At 44.4% G+C, this 18,745-nt stretch overlaps 1 protein-coding gene across 1 annotated transcript; it reads left to right on the plus strand.

Annotated features, from left to right (window-relative positions):
• Positions 1-13,697: 13,697 nt before the first annotated feature.
• Positions 13,698-14,243, plus strand: LOC311184068 (malignant T-cell-amplified sequence 1; the record flags this gene model as incomplete). Its single annotated transcript, XM_084253891.1, has 1 exon — positions 13,698-14,243. The coding sequence occupies one exon, from the start codon at positions 13,698-13,700 to the stop codon at positions 14,241-14,243; it is 546 nt and encodes a 181-aa protein (XP_084110017.1).
• Between the last annotated feature and the right edge of the window lie 4,502 nt (positions 14,244-18,745).

Raw genomic sequence — 18,745 nt, forward strand, 5'->3', positions numbered from 1 at the left:
GTCTTCTCAGGAAAGTTGTTGAAAAAATGTTTTTTTAAAGGAAATAAATTAAAACAGAATTAAATGAAATAGAAATTTTAAAAACAGCCTAGGGCCTCCCCGGTGGCGCAGCGGTTAAGCGCTGGGTTGCGAAACTGCGCGCGGCCTCTGCGGCGCCGGTTCGATCCCCGGCTGCTCCCCGGCCACCAGAGGAGGGTCCCACATGGCGCGCAGACCTCTCCTGCCGCCCGCTGCTCCCCTCAGCAGTGTACTTCGGTCCTTCTGCCTGCTCTGCTCCCCGCTCTGGCTCTGGTGAATTCTCTCACCCTCCCTCCCGCACTTCTGACTGTACCCAGTGCATGTATAAACAAAACAAACAAACAAACCAGCAAACAAATAAATAAAGCATGCCTCTATAAAAAAAAAAAAATTTTAAATAAATAAATAAATAAATAAAAACAGCCTAAAAGATCAATGAAACCAAAAGGTGTTTTTTGAAAAAATAGACAAATCTGTAGCGAGGCTCACAAAGAAAAAGACAGAGAATAGTCAAAGAAATAGGATCATATTTGAAAGAGGAGAAAAATTACAACAGATACAGCAGAAATCCAGAGGACAATTAGAGATTACTATGATCATTTATATGCAAGCAAGTTCAGCAATCTAGATGAGATGTACAAATTCTTAGAATGCTACAATTCCCCAAGGCTGAATAAAGAAGAAATAGAAAATTTGAACAAACCAATCACAAGCAAGGAAATTGAAATAGTAATCAAAACTCTTCCAAAAAACAAAAGCTCAGGACCAGATGGTTTCACAAGCAAATTCTACCAAATCTTCAAAGATGAACTAAAACCTATCCTGCTTTCAAAAAATCGAGAAAGAAGGAATACATTTTACAAGGCCAACATCACACAAATACCAAAACCAAACAAAGACACATACAAAAATAAAACTACAGGCCAATCTCCCTAAAGAACACAGATGCTAAAATTTACCTCAACAAAATCTCAGAAAACCTAATCCAACAACGCATCAAAAGGATTATACGTCATGACTAAGTGGGATTTATTCCAGGGATGCAAGAATGGTTCAACACCTGAAAATCAATTGATATTATTCACCACATCAACAAAAAGAAAAATGAAAATCATATGATCAAAAATGAAAATCATGTGATCAATAGATGCTAAGAAAGCATTCTAAGCTTCATCCGCGTAGGTTAAAAAGTGGGTATGATTAGACACTGCTGTTCATGGTATTTGGCAGCCTTGCATCTTGCTCAAAGGCCAAATTCCTGGACATCCCTGGTGGCGCAAAGGGTTAAGACTCAACCTATGAAGCTGTCTGCAGCCTCTGCAGCACGAGTTCAATCCCCGGCTGGTGCCAGCGAGCTACCCACATGGCACATCAGACCTCTCCTGACTTGCTCACTGCTGCCTTCAGCAGTGTACTTCAGTCAGTCTGCCTGTTCTGCTCCCCACTCTGTCTCTGGTGAATCCTCTCACCCCTGGCCCCCTCACCTCTGGCCTATACCCCACCTCTTGTATGCATAAATAATTTTTGTTTTAAAAAGGCCAAATTCCTTACAAAACCTACAAGGCTAGCAATATACTCCCTCCCTCATATCCCAGCCTCCACATCTTACTACTCTATCCTTTCCAGTCCAATGCAGAACAAATGGTCTCCTTACCATTTGTCACATATGCCACACCTGTCTCAGGACCTTTACACTGGATGGTCTTTTTGCTTAGAATGCTCTTCCTCCAGATAGCTGAGTGTTCACCCCTTTACCTCCTTCAAGACTTAACTTGAGGGGGTCTCCCCTGGTGGGGCATATGGTTGAGTGCCAAGCTGCGAAGCTCTCTGCAGCCTCTGCAGTGCCAGTTCCATCCCAGCCGGCCGGAGGGGGTCTGGCCTGTACCCCGGTTCTTGTATGGATAAACAAATAAATCTTAAAAAAAAAAAAAGACTTAACTTGAATGTCACCATTGAAATACCTTATTCTGTCACTATATCTAAAAATGCCACCTGCTCATCACTTCCTCCTCTCTTATCTGCTTAATTTTCCTCTTGACCCATATCCCTAATTAATATACCTCATAACTTATTAATTAATTAATTTACTTTCTTTTCTGGTTACCATAGAATGTTAGATTCCAAGGGAAGGATTTTTTTTTAAAAGATATATTTATTTATACAAGCACTGGGTACAGTCAGAAGCGCGGGAGGGTGAGAGGATTCACCAGAGCCAGAGTGGGGAGCAGAGCAGGCAGAAGGACCAAAGTACACTGCTGAGGGGAGCAGTGGGCGGCAGGAGAGGTCTGCGTGCCATGTGGGACCCTCGCGGGCAGCCAGGGATCGAACCGGGGCTGCAGTGGCTGCAGTGGCTGCAGTGGCTGCAGTGGCTGCAGTGGCTGCAGGCAGCTTCGCAACCCAGCGCTCAACCGCTGCACCACTAGGGGAGGCCCTCCAAGGGAAGGATTTTTTAAAAACTACTCTCCTCCTGAGTAATCAACAAGAAATATTTGAATGAGTAATATAATAAATGTAGAGCAAGAAGTAAGGGAGAAGCAGTAAGTAGAGAAGCAGGCAGTAATCATTATCAATAGCAGTAAGTGATATCAGCTAATATCACCTATAATTATGCAAAAATTTTTCTATCTCAAAATTATTGCTATATATAATACATATAAATAGATATCTAACTATATCATATATACTTTCTAAAATGGAAGCTCTCTGTTTAGGTGACTTTATATTATTATCAATATATCCATCGCTAAGACTAATGTCTAATTTTTTACCTAGTAAAATGAAATGTCTGTTAACTTTATATATTAAACCAGATTGGCATTGTTTTCATTTCTGCCCTCCTGGGGGTTTAAAGTATCAACACAAATTGTTTATCTCCTTAAGTTATAGAATAATATGCTTTCACATATTGAATGTATTAGTTTATTTTTGTGTATGTGTCCATATGCATGTACATATATTATTTCTTTCAATGCACTCATTTCAGTGTAATGCAACAATAGTATATTATTATTCCAAAACCAGTTGGATTTGTAACTCTCCAAAAGGAAAATCACATTAATTTTCATATTTAAGCCAATTTAAAAGAAACGTCTATTTTCTCAGTTCAAAAACACAAAGACTCTGCTTTTATATTTTAGACTTGCTCAGCATCCAGATTATCCATTTAATGATGACTACTAGCAACAGTATCTATGGTTACTCCAGAATTCTTCAGTTTTGGTTGCTGAATGGAGAGCATCTCAAGGAACATTCCCTGTTGATTCCATGTCATTTAGCCTCATCAGTCACAATATGGCAGAAGTCACTGGATCAGGGAATAAAAACAATCTTTATTCTACAAAGTTAATAAAGATACATCTCCAACAACCTAACTACTGCTGCTTAGGTTTTTTAAATTTATTTTATGTTTTCTTGTGCCACTCAAATTGAAATGCTGGTATTCCTGGAAATGATCCCAAGAGATATGGAGTTCTCAAAAATATTTAATCATTTAGTATAGTTTTAAATTTTCAAAGTCTGGCTTTTCACTAGTCTGCCATTCTTAGGTTTTTTCTCTTCTGTCTATGAATTCATCACATTATAAATTATTAAACCTTTTACATGGATCTAAAATTATTTAATAAAACCAAAAATGATCCAGGTTTTTCATTTAAAAATTACTCATAATATCAAAAACAAGGGAAGTATCAAACTGAATGGAAAAAGATAATAAGCAAAGATAACCTAGAGTAACAGGACCAAGATATCAGAATTATCTGGCAAAGATTGTAAAGCAGGGCCTCCCTTGTGGCACAAGGGTTTAAGATGCAATCTACGAAGCTCCCCACAGCCACTGCAGCATGAGTTTGATCCCCAGGCAGGGAGTTACCCACATAGTGCAGCAGACTTCTCCTGATTTACCTGCTGCTCCCCTCAGCAGTGTATTTCAGTCAATCTGCCTGTTCTGTTCTGCTGGAGACCAGCCCCAGCTAGCTAGAAGTTGTGTCAGGGGTCTCAGAGAGGAGAGGACGGAGTCGGCCAAGTTTTCTCTCGGAGGACTGAGGGATAGTGGAGCGAGGTAGGAGTGAGGAAGACACAAACACTTTAGTTCGTGCAAGTATCTCCTGCTGAGGGTCTCAGCGGGTCTTTATTTATACCTTAAGGTGAGCAGTGGGATTACATCAGCATAAGCATTGAAGCAGAGCAAAGACAATACATATTTTCTCATGATCATGTAAAGACTCCCTTGGCCTTACACCTGTAGGCCATTTTTTGGTAATCTAAGAACAATTAGTTTCCTAGGTACAGCTCATTTACTAGCATGATCAACAGTATAACATTTGGTAACATTTAAACTTTCCCAATTACAAACATGGGTGTAAAGTTCCTATTCTATATTCAATTACTAAAAGCAATCTATTTCCTAGCACTCAATTAACTTGGTTAATATTTTAATTACTTCAAAGTGGTTAAAAACAATTCATCAGATCTACGTAAGTTCTACTGAAGTCTCACTCTTAACTAGAAATTCCTAACCTCCACACGGCCTGTGAATTATTGACCTCATACACCAGGAAATGCATTGTTGCCACGAACCGGTACCTCCCATGTTAGGCTATGGTTTCCAAGCACAGCTGGTTCAGGGCAGCTTGTTCTCCATAGTTCTCAGGGCCAAAACATTTCTTTCCTAACTATACCTTAAGCAATTTTTTACTTCTGTGATAGTTCATGCGTAAGAACAATAAGTCAATTGTCACCTGTGTCCGAATTAGGTTTTCACAGGCCAATTAATAACTAACTTACTTCAGCATTAACCAAGAACAAAGAGGAGAGCATTAGCAGGCATTGCCATGGAGACTCCCTAGTTCAGATCTTCTTTGGGAAGTGCAAGAACTTCCTTCTTCTGGGAAGTACAACTTTCCCTCTTGGGGGGAGCACAGGAACTCCCCGCTTCTCGGGAGTCTCCCCCAATGCCCGGACCTTGTCAAGAGACAGCATGGGAGGCACAGCCTGCTGCACTTTTCCCCATTCTGTCTCTGGTGAATCCTCTCACCCCCCAACAACTCTGGGCTGTACCCCAGTTCTTGTGTGTATAATAAATAAATCTTTTTTAAAAATTTAAAAAGATTGTAAAGCAGCCATCATAAACCTAGGTGCCCATCAATGGATGTGTGCATACAGAAAATGTGATTGATATATATTATCACCTTGAACACATTAAATATAAGCAAGTTTAGGGCCTCCCCTGGTGGCGCAGCGGTTGAGTGCTGGGCTGTGAAGCTGCCCGCAGCCTCTGCAGCGCCGGTTTGATCCCCGGCTGCCAGGTGAGGGTCCCACATGACGTGACAAACCTCTCCTGCCGCCCGCTGCTCCCCTCAGCAGTGTACTTCGTCAGTCTGCCTGTTCTGTTCCCGGCTCTGGCTCTGGTGAATTCTCTTACCCTCCCGCGCTTCTGACTGTACCCAGTGCTTGTAAATAAATAACTCTTTTTTAAAAAAATAAATAAATAAAAGCAAGTTTATTGTCTCTATAAAACTGGAATAGAAAAGGGGGAAATGGGGGCAGCAGAGGGTTGGGAGTAGTTATAGAAGGATCCTCCTGGGAGATATCTCTATCTTGCCTATGGAGATGGATTCATGAACACACAGGTGGAAAATATGCATAGAACCGGACACAAAACTAATTCTGACAAATACATGCTTGACAACGTTCTTACCCCATTAGAACCCCTGACTTTACACAATTTCAGTGAGAGTCCCATTAATACTGATTAACAGAGTAGACCACTTTTATAGATGACAGACTTGAAGTCTTCTCCACTAATACAATCACCAATGACATGATGATTGACTTAAAAGATAAGAAAATGTCAATAACTATAAGCTGACAATTTGGAAAAATGAAGTGAAGTGGGAAAATTCCAACCTCCCCCCCAAACTTGTTACTAGCTGACATTCAGAGAGCTTGTTAGGGGGAAAAGGATGTCCTAAAGCTAATTCCATACAGGCTTTGTGGACTCCACCCCCACCCCAGGCCAAAGCCAAAGACACTGGGAACTCCAAATCCCATCACCACCAAAGGGAAGGTAACTGGGACCTGAGGGTGGGGTTAAGCAGCCAGGTTGATATAAAAGGCAGACACGTGGGCTTTGGGGGATCCCCATTTTGGCTCTCCGCCAGCTCGCAGCGTCCAGCCAGCTCTGAGAGTGACTTTGGGTTTCCAGGTCGTCGGATCGGGTAGGACGCATTAAAGACTTTATTTCCCTATTTTCTCCCTGAGTTGTACATTTTCCTTATTTCCTTTTCCCTTGTAAATAAACCTTTTATGAACCTTTTGTGTGTGCCTGTAGTGGAGTATTCTTAAGTCCCTTTTAAGCCGCGGGTGAGGACCCACAGCCAGGAACCCGTTCAACATCGGGGCTGCTCTATAACAAGCTGACAAGCTGACCACCTACATGCAAGACACCAAGTGCCTGAGCAAAGCATGGTGACTTTGTGGTTGGTTATTGACTCAGCATTTCTGGGGTAATATACGGCTTAAGGTTAATTTGTGATGCTACACTATTAAAAATAGCTACAAGTGAAAACAAGCCTTTGCATGGATCAGGGAGCAGTGATTATAATTAATTCAGTTCTAGGAATTTGAACTTGAACATTCCTTTTTTTTTAATTTTATTTTTATATTCCCCATACAATTGCAACCCCCTTATTTTTTTTTATTTTTATTATTTATTTATTTAAAATTTTATTTTTATATTCCCCATACAATTACAACCCCCTTATTTTGACCCCAATCCCTCCTTTCCCCACCCCCCCCTCCGTAGTGTGTCTCTGGTTCATAGTTGTTTGTTGATTTTGATTTTTTCTTTCTTATAGTTATTCTTTTTCCTGGTCCTTTATTTAGGTTTTCTAGATTCCCGCTATGAGTGAGACCATCTGGTATTTTTCTTTTTCTTTCTGGCTTATTTCGCTGAGCATGATCCCTTCCAGCTCCATCCATGTTGCTGCAAATTGCATGTGTTTATCTTTTTTGAATGCTGAGTAATATTCCATGGTATATATGTACCACATCTTCTTGATCCAGTCATCTATTTTTGGGCATTTGGGTTGTTTCCAAAGCTTAGCTATTGTAAACAGTGCTGCTATAAACATAGGGGTGCAGGTGCTCTTTGGAATTGATGTTTCTGTGTCCTTTGGGTAACTACCTAGGAGTGGAATTGCTGGATCATATGGAAGCTCTATGTTTAGTAGGTCCAGAAATCGCCACACAGCTTTCCATAGTGGTTGGACCAGTTTGCACTCCCATCAGCAGTGCAGGAGATGAACTTGAACATTCCTTAACAAGGAGATGTTTTGCTCTTAAACACATTTTTCACAGCTTTTCTTTATCCTTGTACAAGATCATGTGGAGCTCCCATAGGAGCTAAGAGACTTATTACATAAAAGGCAGAATTAAAGGCAGGCAAGGGAGTCAAGGCAGTTTAATTCATCCAGTGCAAAATCCACAAATGCATGCCCCTGGCTAAATGCTCAGGGCCACGATGAATATAACCACATCCCTGGCCTTTGGAAGTTAATAAGGAGTAGAAGAAATAACTTGAATAATATTTTGATGAGCAGGGTTTAGCCATTTAAGTTCCTACTTGCGCAATAACTTTCTATGTGACTTTTTAAGCAAAAGTCTTTTTTATCAAAGGCTAAATTTAAAAAAAAAATTTTTCCCAAACACTTTAGTTAGTGCGGTGTCTCAAATCACGGATAGGAATTAGGAAGTCCAATGCAGAGAAAGGTCCAAAGTGCTTCCACCATCAGGTTTTACACAAGGAAGAAAGAGAAGTTTCAAAGTTTCTTTTTAAAATCTGTGGGCATGGGCCTCCCTGGTGGTGCAAGGGGTTAAGCATCACACTATGAAGCAAGCCACAGCCTCTGTAGCAGGAGTTCGATCCCTGGCCCGCCAGGGAGCTACCCACATGGCGCAGCAGACCTCTCCTGTCTCCCCTGCTGTTCCCCTCAGCAGTGTGCTTTGGTCAATCTGCCAGTTCTGTCCCCCACTCTGTCTCTGGTGAATCCTCTCACCGCCCCCCACACCTCTGGCCTGTACCCCAGCTCTTGTATGAATAAATAAATCTATAAAATAAAATAAAATCTGTGGGCATTGTCAGTGGATTCACGCTGCTGTCCTGATCTAGCTTTCTGCTCTACCTCAAGCTTCAGGACCGTTTCTTCTGAGAAATTATCATGATCTGCCTCGATACACCGTACCATTGGATTAACCCCCATTTTTCAGAAAATCTGGTATCTAAAAATTGCCTCTTGCAGGATAGGGCCCCAGGGCGGTACAGGTGAGCTGGCCTGCTGATAGTGCGGGGAGGACCACCAAGTGTCCTTCAGGGGGCTGCCCAGGCACCCCGCGGCGAGGAAAGCACCGCCCCTACCCTCACCCTCTGGGTGTGCAGACCCGGGACTGGGATGTCTTCATGTTCCGGGGGCAAAGTGCTGCTCCCATAGGCCCGAGAGCCGCCCCCGCCGCGTGCGCCCCTTTGGCTGGCAGCGCGGGCGGTGAGCACCACGGTTAGCAGGGGGACAGCCGGTGGACACTCCGATAGGCTGGAAGCCGGGGGTGGGAGTGGGGCGCGGGTAGGTGTGGGGCTGGGGGGTGCCCTAGCGCCAGGCGCTGTGGCCCAGGCCGCTGGAGGCCCAGCTTGCGGTCTCCTAGCAACACGGCAGCTGCCCGCCGGCTAGTGGGCGGGGTTTCCTAGGCTCCCCGGGCATCCCCAGGATTGCTTTGGGACCCTGTGGGCCCGCTCTGGGCTCGTGGCACGAGAGTAAGCCCCTGAACCCCACCCCAGTGGGGAGGAGACTGCAGGATCCCGATAGTGGAAAAAGCCTGATTCCTCCTTTACTAATTGAAATGCTCCGGGCACAGACCTGAGGGTCCTGCAGGTTAGTTGAAGAGCCTGTTGCTCTTGGGTCTGCGTCTATATGACGGCTGCCCCCTAAACCTTGCAAAATGCTTCCTACCCCCTGGGTCCCTGAAAGCAGAGGGCAGTCTGGAGCTGAGGACCTGGGTAGTGCAGAACCTGGCCACGCTGGACTGGAGACCAGAGACCAAACCCTTCTACCTGGAGGAAGTGGGGCAGAGGGCGTCTGCTCTGGCGGGGTGAGGGTGCCCCCTGAGTGAACCGGACACCCCAAGACGGTGGGGGGAAACGGGAAGCATGGAGACCCGAGGTCACAGCCCCTCTTGGAGCCCCCAGGTCCTGCTTTGTCCTCCAGGTCCTGGGAGCCTCACAGCCTCGATCCCAAAGAGGTTTCGTTTTCTGGTTCACAGCCTGAAGCTGCAGTGTTGGCACTGGCCACTAGGGGTCGGGCTGCTGCGTGTCCCGTGCGCTCAAATGGAGCCACTGATTCAGTAAAGGGGCACCCTGGAGACACTCCGGATACCCCTGCCTCCCGTGCAACGCAACCTCCAGTTACTGGCATGCATCCCCACAAAGTGTGCTTCTGTAAGGCGGGAAGGGGCTCCGAGATCCTCTCATTTGTTCATTCACCAGCTGTGCTCTGCTCACTTACCCTGAGAAGGGACCCCATTAGGTTTGGGGGCTGTGCTGGAAACCACAGGGCTCCGCCCTCCAGGAGCTCAGTCTGGAGGGGTGGACAAAAGCGAATTCATGTGAAGGAAAAAAAGCAAGTGCTGCAGACAAATAAGATAGGGTGCTGTAGGAAAAATTAGGAACCCCTAGGTGGAGTAAAGGCCTCCACAGAGACATATGTGCTGTCACCAGAAAATCAGGGCGCCAGACCCTACACAAATCTGGGAACAGTGTGCCATTGGGGAGCTCAATGGTGCAGGCACTCAAAGGTAGAAGGGAATTTGGCTGGAGAGTTGCTGAGAAAGGAGCTTGTGTGCCTGGAGATGAGTCTAAGAATGACTTGGCTGTGGTAGGGTAGCCCAGGGGGTCCTGGTTCCCAGATTAGTGCTGCCCTTTGGCCTGCAGCCCTTGGTGACTCCGAATCCCCTTCCCCACAGGAAGAACCTGAAGCACTGCCCCCTGGGGACACTTGAACATGCTCTTGGCAGGGAGCACCTCCACATCTGTCCTGGTTGGAGCTCCAGTAGTTCTCTGTCAACTCTCTAGGGAGGAGGGTGGGGCTTGGAGAGGCAGGGACTGGAATTTGGGGAGAAGGGAAAGTCAATACTCCTAGGCCAGGAGCCAACCTGCCAGTCAGTTTGCTTTGGGAATGAGAGACCCTAAGATCCTAGGGACCTCTGTCCACCCCCCAAGTGGGACATCCCCGTGCAGGTACATGGGCACATACACACACCAATACACACTCTACACACATACCCCCCCCCACAGCCCTACATATACCGTATGTACACCTCCATACCCATCTACACACAGAGGGGCTCCCTAATAACACCCCACACACACACCATCACACACATTCCTACCATACACCCTATCCCCATATGCAACCCTAGGAGGGGGTCTCTAATAACATATGTACCTCCTTCCCTCTTCTACTTATCCAACTAGATGTCTAGTATGCAGAGTGTGTTTTTAGAATATATGAAAAACACAGCAGTGTTACCTGCAGAATGCAATAATGAAGTCGCAGACAAAGTTAAAAAGTTTTGTCTTTAACTTGTAAATTGTTAGATTATTTTTATAAATGTAATTTTTACTTTTCAAAAATAGTTCATACATTGAAGCAATGTGAGAAAAGCATTTTTAGATTTGCTGAGCTGGCTAAAAATGTAGAGATAATATGTATTTTTATAGAAATAATTTTATGAATAATTTATTGTTAATTTATAGTTGGAGAAAACATTTGCAGATTGTAAATCAAGTGTTATGTAGACTGCTTTACCTGGGCTTGGGAAATATTTTGTTACCTTCACTGAACTTGGAAAATAAGATATAGAGATGGGTTTGTTTATTTAGGAGTAAAATTGAGGAAAAATACTTGAAAATTTAATCCCTTCTGACACATACAGTACAAAATTATAATCCATGGAAAATTTGGGACTTCATCCTTTGGTTCTCCTTCCCTCTAGTGGTCATTTCTCAAAGTGCAGGCAAAACTGCATGAAGGTAAAAGGCTTCAAACTACTGAGACTCGGGTGGTGAATCAAGCTCCTTATTCAGGAAGTTTGAGGAACGTGAGAAACATTCTCACCGAGATTACGCATTTTAATTTTTCAACATAATCACCATGTCTTGATTACCCACACCCTTGAGAATTCTGACATAAAACTGAATTCTGGCATCCCTTGACTATATATTTGACTTAGTAAACAATCCAAAACCTCCATAATTTTCTGTACAAATTTTTACATGTATATATTTTACATATATAATCTTATGGTAACTGATTAATAAGGGTTTTGCAAGTAAACATTTTCTTATAGATTTATTTATTTATGCATACAAGAACTGGGTTACAGGCCAGAGGAGCATTGCTGGGGGTGGTGGTGAGAGAATTCACCAGAGTGGGGGGCAGACAGGCAGACTGACTGAAGTACACTGCTGAGGGGAGCAGCAGGCAAGACAGGAGAGGTCTGCTGTGCCATGTGGGTTAGCTCCCTGCCTGGCCAGGGATTGAACTCAGAGGCTGTGGGTAGCTTCACAGTGCTGTGCTTAACCACTTGAGCCGCCAGGGAGGCCTGAGGCTAACATTTTAATTGGTAAATCAGACACCCTCCCTAGTGTGGACAGCCCTCATTTAATTAGTTGGAGGTCTATAAAACAAAAAGGCTGATTCTCCCAGAGTAAGAAGGAATTCTTCCTTCCTGGTGGCCACTCAACTGAGACACTGGCCTTTTCCTGCCTTAGCACTAGGCCTTAGATTGAAATTAACATCATCATCTTCCTTGGTAGTCAGACCTTCAGATTGCTACCAAATTATACTATTGGCTTGACTACGTCTACAGTTTGTTGTTGATATTTGATGTTGGAACTTCTCAGTCTCCATAATCATGTGAACCAACTTATTACAAATAAATAAATATGATGTCAATAGATACATATATGTATATTGTTTCTCTGGAGAACCCAAACTAACACAGATTTTTGTACTGAGAATAAGGAGTGTATATGAAACCCTCATGTGCTGTAAGCTCCCAAGGATGGCAAAATGTAGGTCCGCTGTATATTCAACACTTGCTGTAATTCCCGCTGCAGTGCATGCTTCCAAAATTGAGCATGTGTTTCCTGGAGAAGTGTCCAGATAGCAAGGATTTGCCCATGTTCTTACAAAAGACTGTCAGGGAAAGAAAGGGACTAGCCCTTGGCAAAGAGGAAGCATTCTGTCACTTCTCCCTCAATGAGTTACTGTGTATGTAGTAAAGTAGTATGAAATAGATCTTGTGCTGGGTGAAAGAACAGAGATGAAATACACAATCTCTGTCCTCAGGGTTCTCCTTAGGGTGACAATCAAAATTTACAAGAATAAAATTCCTAACAGGGTGACTTGTATTTTCTCTTTAAATGGGCAGGGATCTTCAAAATATATGACAACTGAAAAGGGTACTTGTTCCATCATCATAGTTGCGGACTTCAATACTCGGCTCAGTAACTGTTAGTGAGTACAGAACATGCCTAAGGATGTAGAAAGACCTGAACAACTCTAGCCACTGTCATTGAAATGTACAAGGCAGCACTGGAACCAAAATCCACCGCACATTCTTTCTCAGGAGCACATGGAACATTCACTAAGAAAGTATATATTCTAGGCTGTAAAATGAGTTTGCATAAATTCAAAAGGATTGAGGGCCTCTCTGGTGGCTCAAGGCGTTAAGGTGCAACCTATGAAACTATCCTCAGCCGCTGCGGCACGAGTTCGATCTCCGGCCGGGGAGCTACCCACATGGCGCGGCAGACCTCTCCTGTCTCGCCCGCTGCTCCCCTCAGCAGTGTGTTTGAGTCAGTCTGCCTGCTCTGTTCCCCACTCTGTCTCTGGAGAATCATCTCACCCCCATACCTCTGGCCTATACCCCAGTTCTTTTATGCATAAATAAATATTAAATAAATAAATAAATAAATAAATTCAAAAGGATTGAAATCCTGCAACATTTGCATTCCCCCTGGCAGCAAAGCCTCTCTTCTCCTCACGCAGGTGCAGGAACGTGGAAGAGACACAGCTGCATGCAGAGAGCACATGAGGCAAAAGTGCATGGGCCCGGGCCGAGCTAAGCGACCTTAGGGGCAGCAGAGCGGGAGAACCGTGAGCGGTGGCCCAGGAAAGACTCGACTCCTCAGTGACCCTGGGGGCAGCAGGGCGAATCTGCACGGAACCGGTTCCGGCTAGGGTAACTCGATGCAGAGCAACTCGGTTTCCCAGTCAGAAAAGCAGAGCACCGCCCAGCCGGGCTCGCGGCCAACAGGAGAAGGGCGGCGCTCGGGGATTGCTCCTCCAGCCCCGCCCCCTCGCCCGCCCCGCCCCGCCCCGCCCCGCCCCTCCCCCGGAGACGACTCGGTAGCCCAGGGCCGCCGGCCAGAGCGTCGCCACGCTCGCGGGCGGAAGTCGAGTCACGGAGAGCCGTAAAACGCGCCGGCCGCCTCCTTCCGGTTCACGACCACAGCCCCGATCGTCTGCCGGCCGTCCTCGGGTAAGGACTCCGCCTGATTCACGCGAATTCCGTTTTTTTTCCGCGTTCCGGGCCCTTTCCCATCGTCGCCCCCTTCACCTTGGATCATGTTCAAGAAATTTGATGAAAAGGAGAATGTGTCCAACTGCATCCAGTTGAAAACTTCAGTCATTAAGGGTATTAAGAACCAATTGATAGAACAGTTTCCGGGTGTTGAGCCATGGCTCAATCAGATCATGCCTAAGAAAGATCCTGTCAAAATAGTGCGATGCCACGAACACGTAGAGATCCTCACGGTAAATGGAGAGTTGCTCTTCTTTAGGCAAAGAGAAGGGCCTTTTTATCCAACCCTAAGGCTGCTGCACAAATACCCTTTCATCCTGCCACACCAGCAGGTTGATAAAGGAGCCATCAAGTTTGTACTCAGTGGGGCGAATATCATGTGTCCAGGCTTAACGTCTCCCGGAGCTAAGCTGTACCCTGCTGCAGTAGAAACGATTGTTGCAATCATGGCAGAAGGAAAACAGCATGCGCTGTGTGTTGGAGTCATGAAGATGTCTGCAGAAGATATTGAAAAAGTCAACAAAGGAATCGGCATTGAGAATATCCATTATTTAAATGATGGACTGTGGCATATGAAGACGTATAAATGAACCTCAGAAGGAATGCACTTGGCTAAATATGGACATGGTGCAGTGTCTGAGATTGTGTCTGTATGTGGCAGCGTGAAGACAATACCTTTGTGGTTATGCTGAATAAATTCAACAGATGCTTTGAAAAAAGACCAAGTAAAGATTTGGAATGAGTCCACATGTCTGTGTATCTGTGTCATTGTGTGTGTGTGTGTGTTTAGAGGGGTACTTTAGCTTACATTTGCTGTCTTGTCTGACCCAGCGGTTATCAGGTGGAGCACAGGTAAAATATCAGTTCTTATGTAAAAAAAATTCTGAAAATAGATTTCATTGTTAATGTAAATTGGTGGACAGACCCTAAGTTGTGAGTGAGTAAAGAGTCGGGAGGGAGAAAATGGATGGGTGGGTTGTTGGTGGGACTGAACAATTCTTATTAATGTGAACGTTTAAGAGATGAGCAGAAGATGAGAAGTTTGAAAAGTACTGTAAGTGAAAAATCAGGTAAAGTCCAGTTAAAAAGTGTACAGACATTGCTTGTCTGCCCAACAAACGTCCATCCTCTCCTTTGCCGGCAGAGCTCTGTCCACCACTTCACTTGAATTAAGAAAATGCTGATGAGTTTAAGCTCATTGAAGTGATCTAGTTCCTTAAGAGACAGATTAATTTATAAGAGGGCATGGGGCATAAGTAGAATTCCAAGTAGGATCTTCTCTATTTTGGAACCTGTAGGAATGGGGGTCTTTTCTCCCATAGATTTGTAGCATTTGTAGGTGGGTATGTGATCTGTTAGGAGGGTGTGCTGAAGGATTTCTGGAAAAACCTTGTCCTCCCTACCTCTTGTGGTCATTGATTGGTAGGGTGATTTTGCTCTTTTTAAACACACACGCATTGATAAAAGTTGAACCATGGGAAGATGAAAATCAATTGTGTCCTTGGTGATTTATAAACTGATGATTAATCAATCATGAAGTATAGCTATGTTATATGAGATAATAGAGTTTTTGTTGAAGATTTATTTAAGCATACAAAACTGGGGTACAGGCCAGAGGTGTAGGGGGTGAGAGGTTCACCAGAGACAGAGTGGGGAACAGAACAGGTGGATCTACTGAAATACATGGGTGAGGGGAGCAGCAGGCGAGACAGGAGAGGTCTGCTGTGCCATGTGGGCCACCTCCCTGGCCAGAGATTGAACTCATGCTGCGGTGGCTGCGGACAGCTTTAGTGCTGCGTCTTAACCCCTTGCGCCACCAGGGAGGCCCCGAGATTACTTTCACTTGAAATTTTAAACCTAAAGATAAGTCAGTTTTCATAGAGTGGTATAGATACCAACTGAAAAACTGCTTAAGGAAGGATAAAACAGGTCATTTCAAAGTTCATGGGTCACTTTCACCATGAACAGTTTCAGTGTAATTCATATGAATGCAAGATTAGTTGCCATGGATTTATGGGTGCACGGAAAGTGAGAGATGGGATGCTGAATTCATCTTATTCCTTATAACTATTTACTTGTAAATTTAAAAGATACTGAATGAAAGCTAGAGGAAGGTTATTGTCAAGATACCTTGTTTTGGAGTTTACGTTATTTTGCTGTTTAACTGTTTTGTTTTTGCATGCTTGTTAATGGGATATCTAAGTATGTTTATGCTGAGGGGAAAGATTCAACGAGAGAGGAAATACTTGATGGGAATCAGTGGAATAGGAAAGTAAGAAGGCATCCAAGCTGTGAGGTGGACGCACTGGCCTCTGTCCTCAGAAATTGGCACATCTGGGGCCTCCCCTGGTGGCGCAGGCAGTTGAGCGCCACGCTGCGAAGCTGTCTGCAGCCTCTGCAGTGCCGGTTTGATCCTGGCAGGCTGGTGAGGGTCCCACATGGCGTGGCAGACTTCTCCTGTCTCGCCCACTGCTCCCCTCAGCAGTGTATTTTATCAGTCTGCCTGTTCTGTTCCCTGCTCTGTCTCTGGTGGGCCCTCTCACCCTCCTGTGCATCTGGCCTGTACCCCGATACTTGTATAAAATAAATAAAATAAATCTTTAAAAAAAAAAAAAGAAATTGGCACATCTGTATTATCCACCACTGAGTTGTCATGTAGCAACCCTTATACATTCCTCATCAGAACACTATTTCCTCAAGGGGTTGGGACTTTTGCCCCTTCCTAATTCTCCACCCTAATCAAAACCATTCATTTTGGCCATTAGTGGACAGCTTTGGAGGACCTCAACTTCTGGAGTACCAGGGACTGACAAACACTGAAAGAGACAGTCAAGGTAAGCATGTCTACTGTTCTCCTACCATGCCTCAAACAGCTTGAAAGAGGACCCACTGGGTCTGCTCTGGCCTCTTCAGGTTTCTTCCTCTATGTACTCACACTTTTTTTTTTTTTAAAGATTTATTTATTTATGCATACAAGAACTGGGGTATAGGCCAGAAGTGTGGGGGGTGAGAGGATACACCAGAGACAGAGGGAACAGAAGAGGCAGACTGACTGAAATACACTGCTGAGGGGAGCAGTGGGGGAGTCAGGAGAGGTCTGCTGCACCATGTGGGTTGCTCCCTGGCTGGGGATCCAACTCCTGTGCAGTGACTGCGGTCAGCTTCATAGGTTATGTCTTAACCCCTTGCGCTACCAGGGAGGCCCCTGCAGTCACATTTTTGCTTTTAAAAAAATTTATGCATAAGGCCTCCCCTGGTGGTACAGTGGTTGAGCACTGGGCTGCGAAGCTGCCCGCAGCCTCTGCAGCGCCGGTTCTATCCCCGGCCACAGGCAGGGGTCCCACATGGCGAGACAGACCTCTCCTGCTAGGCCCACACTCTGCCTATTCTGTTCTCTGCTCTGGCTCTGGTGAATTCTCTCACCCCCCGCGCTTCTGACTGTACCCAGTGCTTGTATAAATAAATAAATAAATAAATCTTAAAAAATAAAATTATGCATAGAACTGGGATACAGGCCAGAGATGCAAAACAAGAGGATTCACCAGAGACAGAGTGGAGAGCATAACAGGCAGATGTACTGAAACACACTGCTAAGGGGAGTAGCAGGTGAGACAGGAAAGGTCTGATAGCACCATGTGGGTCACCTCCCTGGCCAGGGATCGAACTCAGACCAAACTCAGGCCCCAGGGATGATAGTGCTGACACTTAATCCCTAGGCCACCAGGGAGGTCCTGCACTCATACTTTCATCACCCATTTCTTCCTGGTTCACCGGTCATACTGGAAGCTGTTGTAATCTCATTGAACAACTCAAAATGGAAAGGCTGTGTAGACATTGGAAAGGTGATAGAAATAGTTTTATAAACTTCCTGGAATTTTATTTTTTTAAGATTTATGTATTTATGCATACAAGAACTGGGGCACAGGCCAGAGAAGCGGGGGTGGAGTGGGCAGTGAAAGGATTCACCACAGACGAGTGGGGAGCAGGCAGAGCGACTGAAATACACTGTTGAGGGGAGCAGCGGGCCAGACAGGAGAGGTCTGCTGCACCATGTGGGTTAGCTTCGTGGCCAGGGATAGAACGAGTGCTGCAGTGGCTGCAGATATAGTGCTGTGTCTCAACCCCTTGCGCCACCAAGGAGGCCCCTAAACTTCCTGGAATTTTATACAAAATCAGGCATGAGTATGCATAGACAGATTTGTTAAAGCCTTCTCCACGTGTATTTAAGGTGACCTGTGTGCCAAAAGGACCTTATGAACAATTAAAGTAGAAGACAATCATCTCTACTTACTCTTGCTAATCTAGGTGTTTAATTTGATGGTAAGGATATTGGTTAATAAAATTCTAATAATAAGCACATTTTACCTCAAGCATCTACACCCTCCAGGGCTATTTCATCCAGAATAGTTTGGCAAACTTATTGGTGCTTACAGTGTCTAGCTAAACACTGGTCTAGAAGCAGGGAACAGAAATATAATTACACTGTCACCCCACCTTTTTCTGGGGTTTAGTCCTGTTATGAAAGCAAACACTTTCACTTTCATATATTTGTTTTTGTGTATATATTCCTACGTATAATATGTGTGTTTAATGAATTACCGATTATAGTGTAAATGAGTGAGGGAAACTTTGCCTACAGATTCAAAGAAGATTTCTGAATGAGAGCTTAAGTGGAGATGTCAAAAAAAAATTACAGATAACTTCACAATGATTGTGGTTAAGAAAAAAAAAGCAGGGAAGGAAATGCAGTAGATGTACTGAAATACAAGCAGTTTGGCTTTTGTAGGGCATGACTTTTCAAGAAAAGGTGAGAGGAGGTGATGAAGACCAATAAGGATTTTGAATATGGCAAGCCAAGGTTTTCAAATTCTGAGGATTAATGATAATATACATGTTGGCATGTATGTGTGTATATATATATATATATATATATATATATATATTTAGTTCTATGCGTTTTCTCATTCTTTAAAAAATCAGAGTTACATTAACTCTGGGACTCTAGTCCTTTCATTTCATCCTCACGTGATAAACTCCAGGAAAACGTTAAAACATTCACAAAGAGCATGATTGCAATTCTTGCATGCTCTTT

This window comes from Talpa europaea (genome assembly GCF_964194135.1).
Source record: "Talpa europaea genome assembly, chromosome: 14".
NCBI classification, from domain to species: domain Eukaryota; kingdom Metazoa; phylum Chordata; class Mammalia; order Eulipotyphla; family Talpidae; genus Talpa; species Talpa europaea.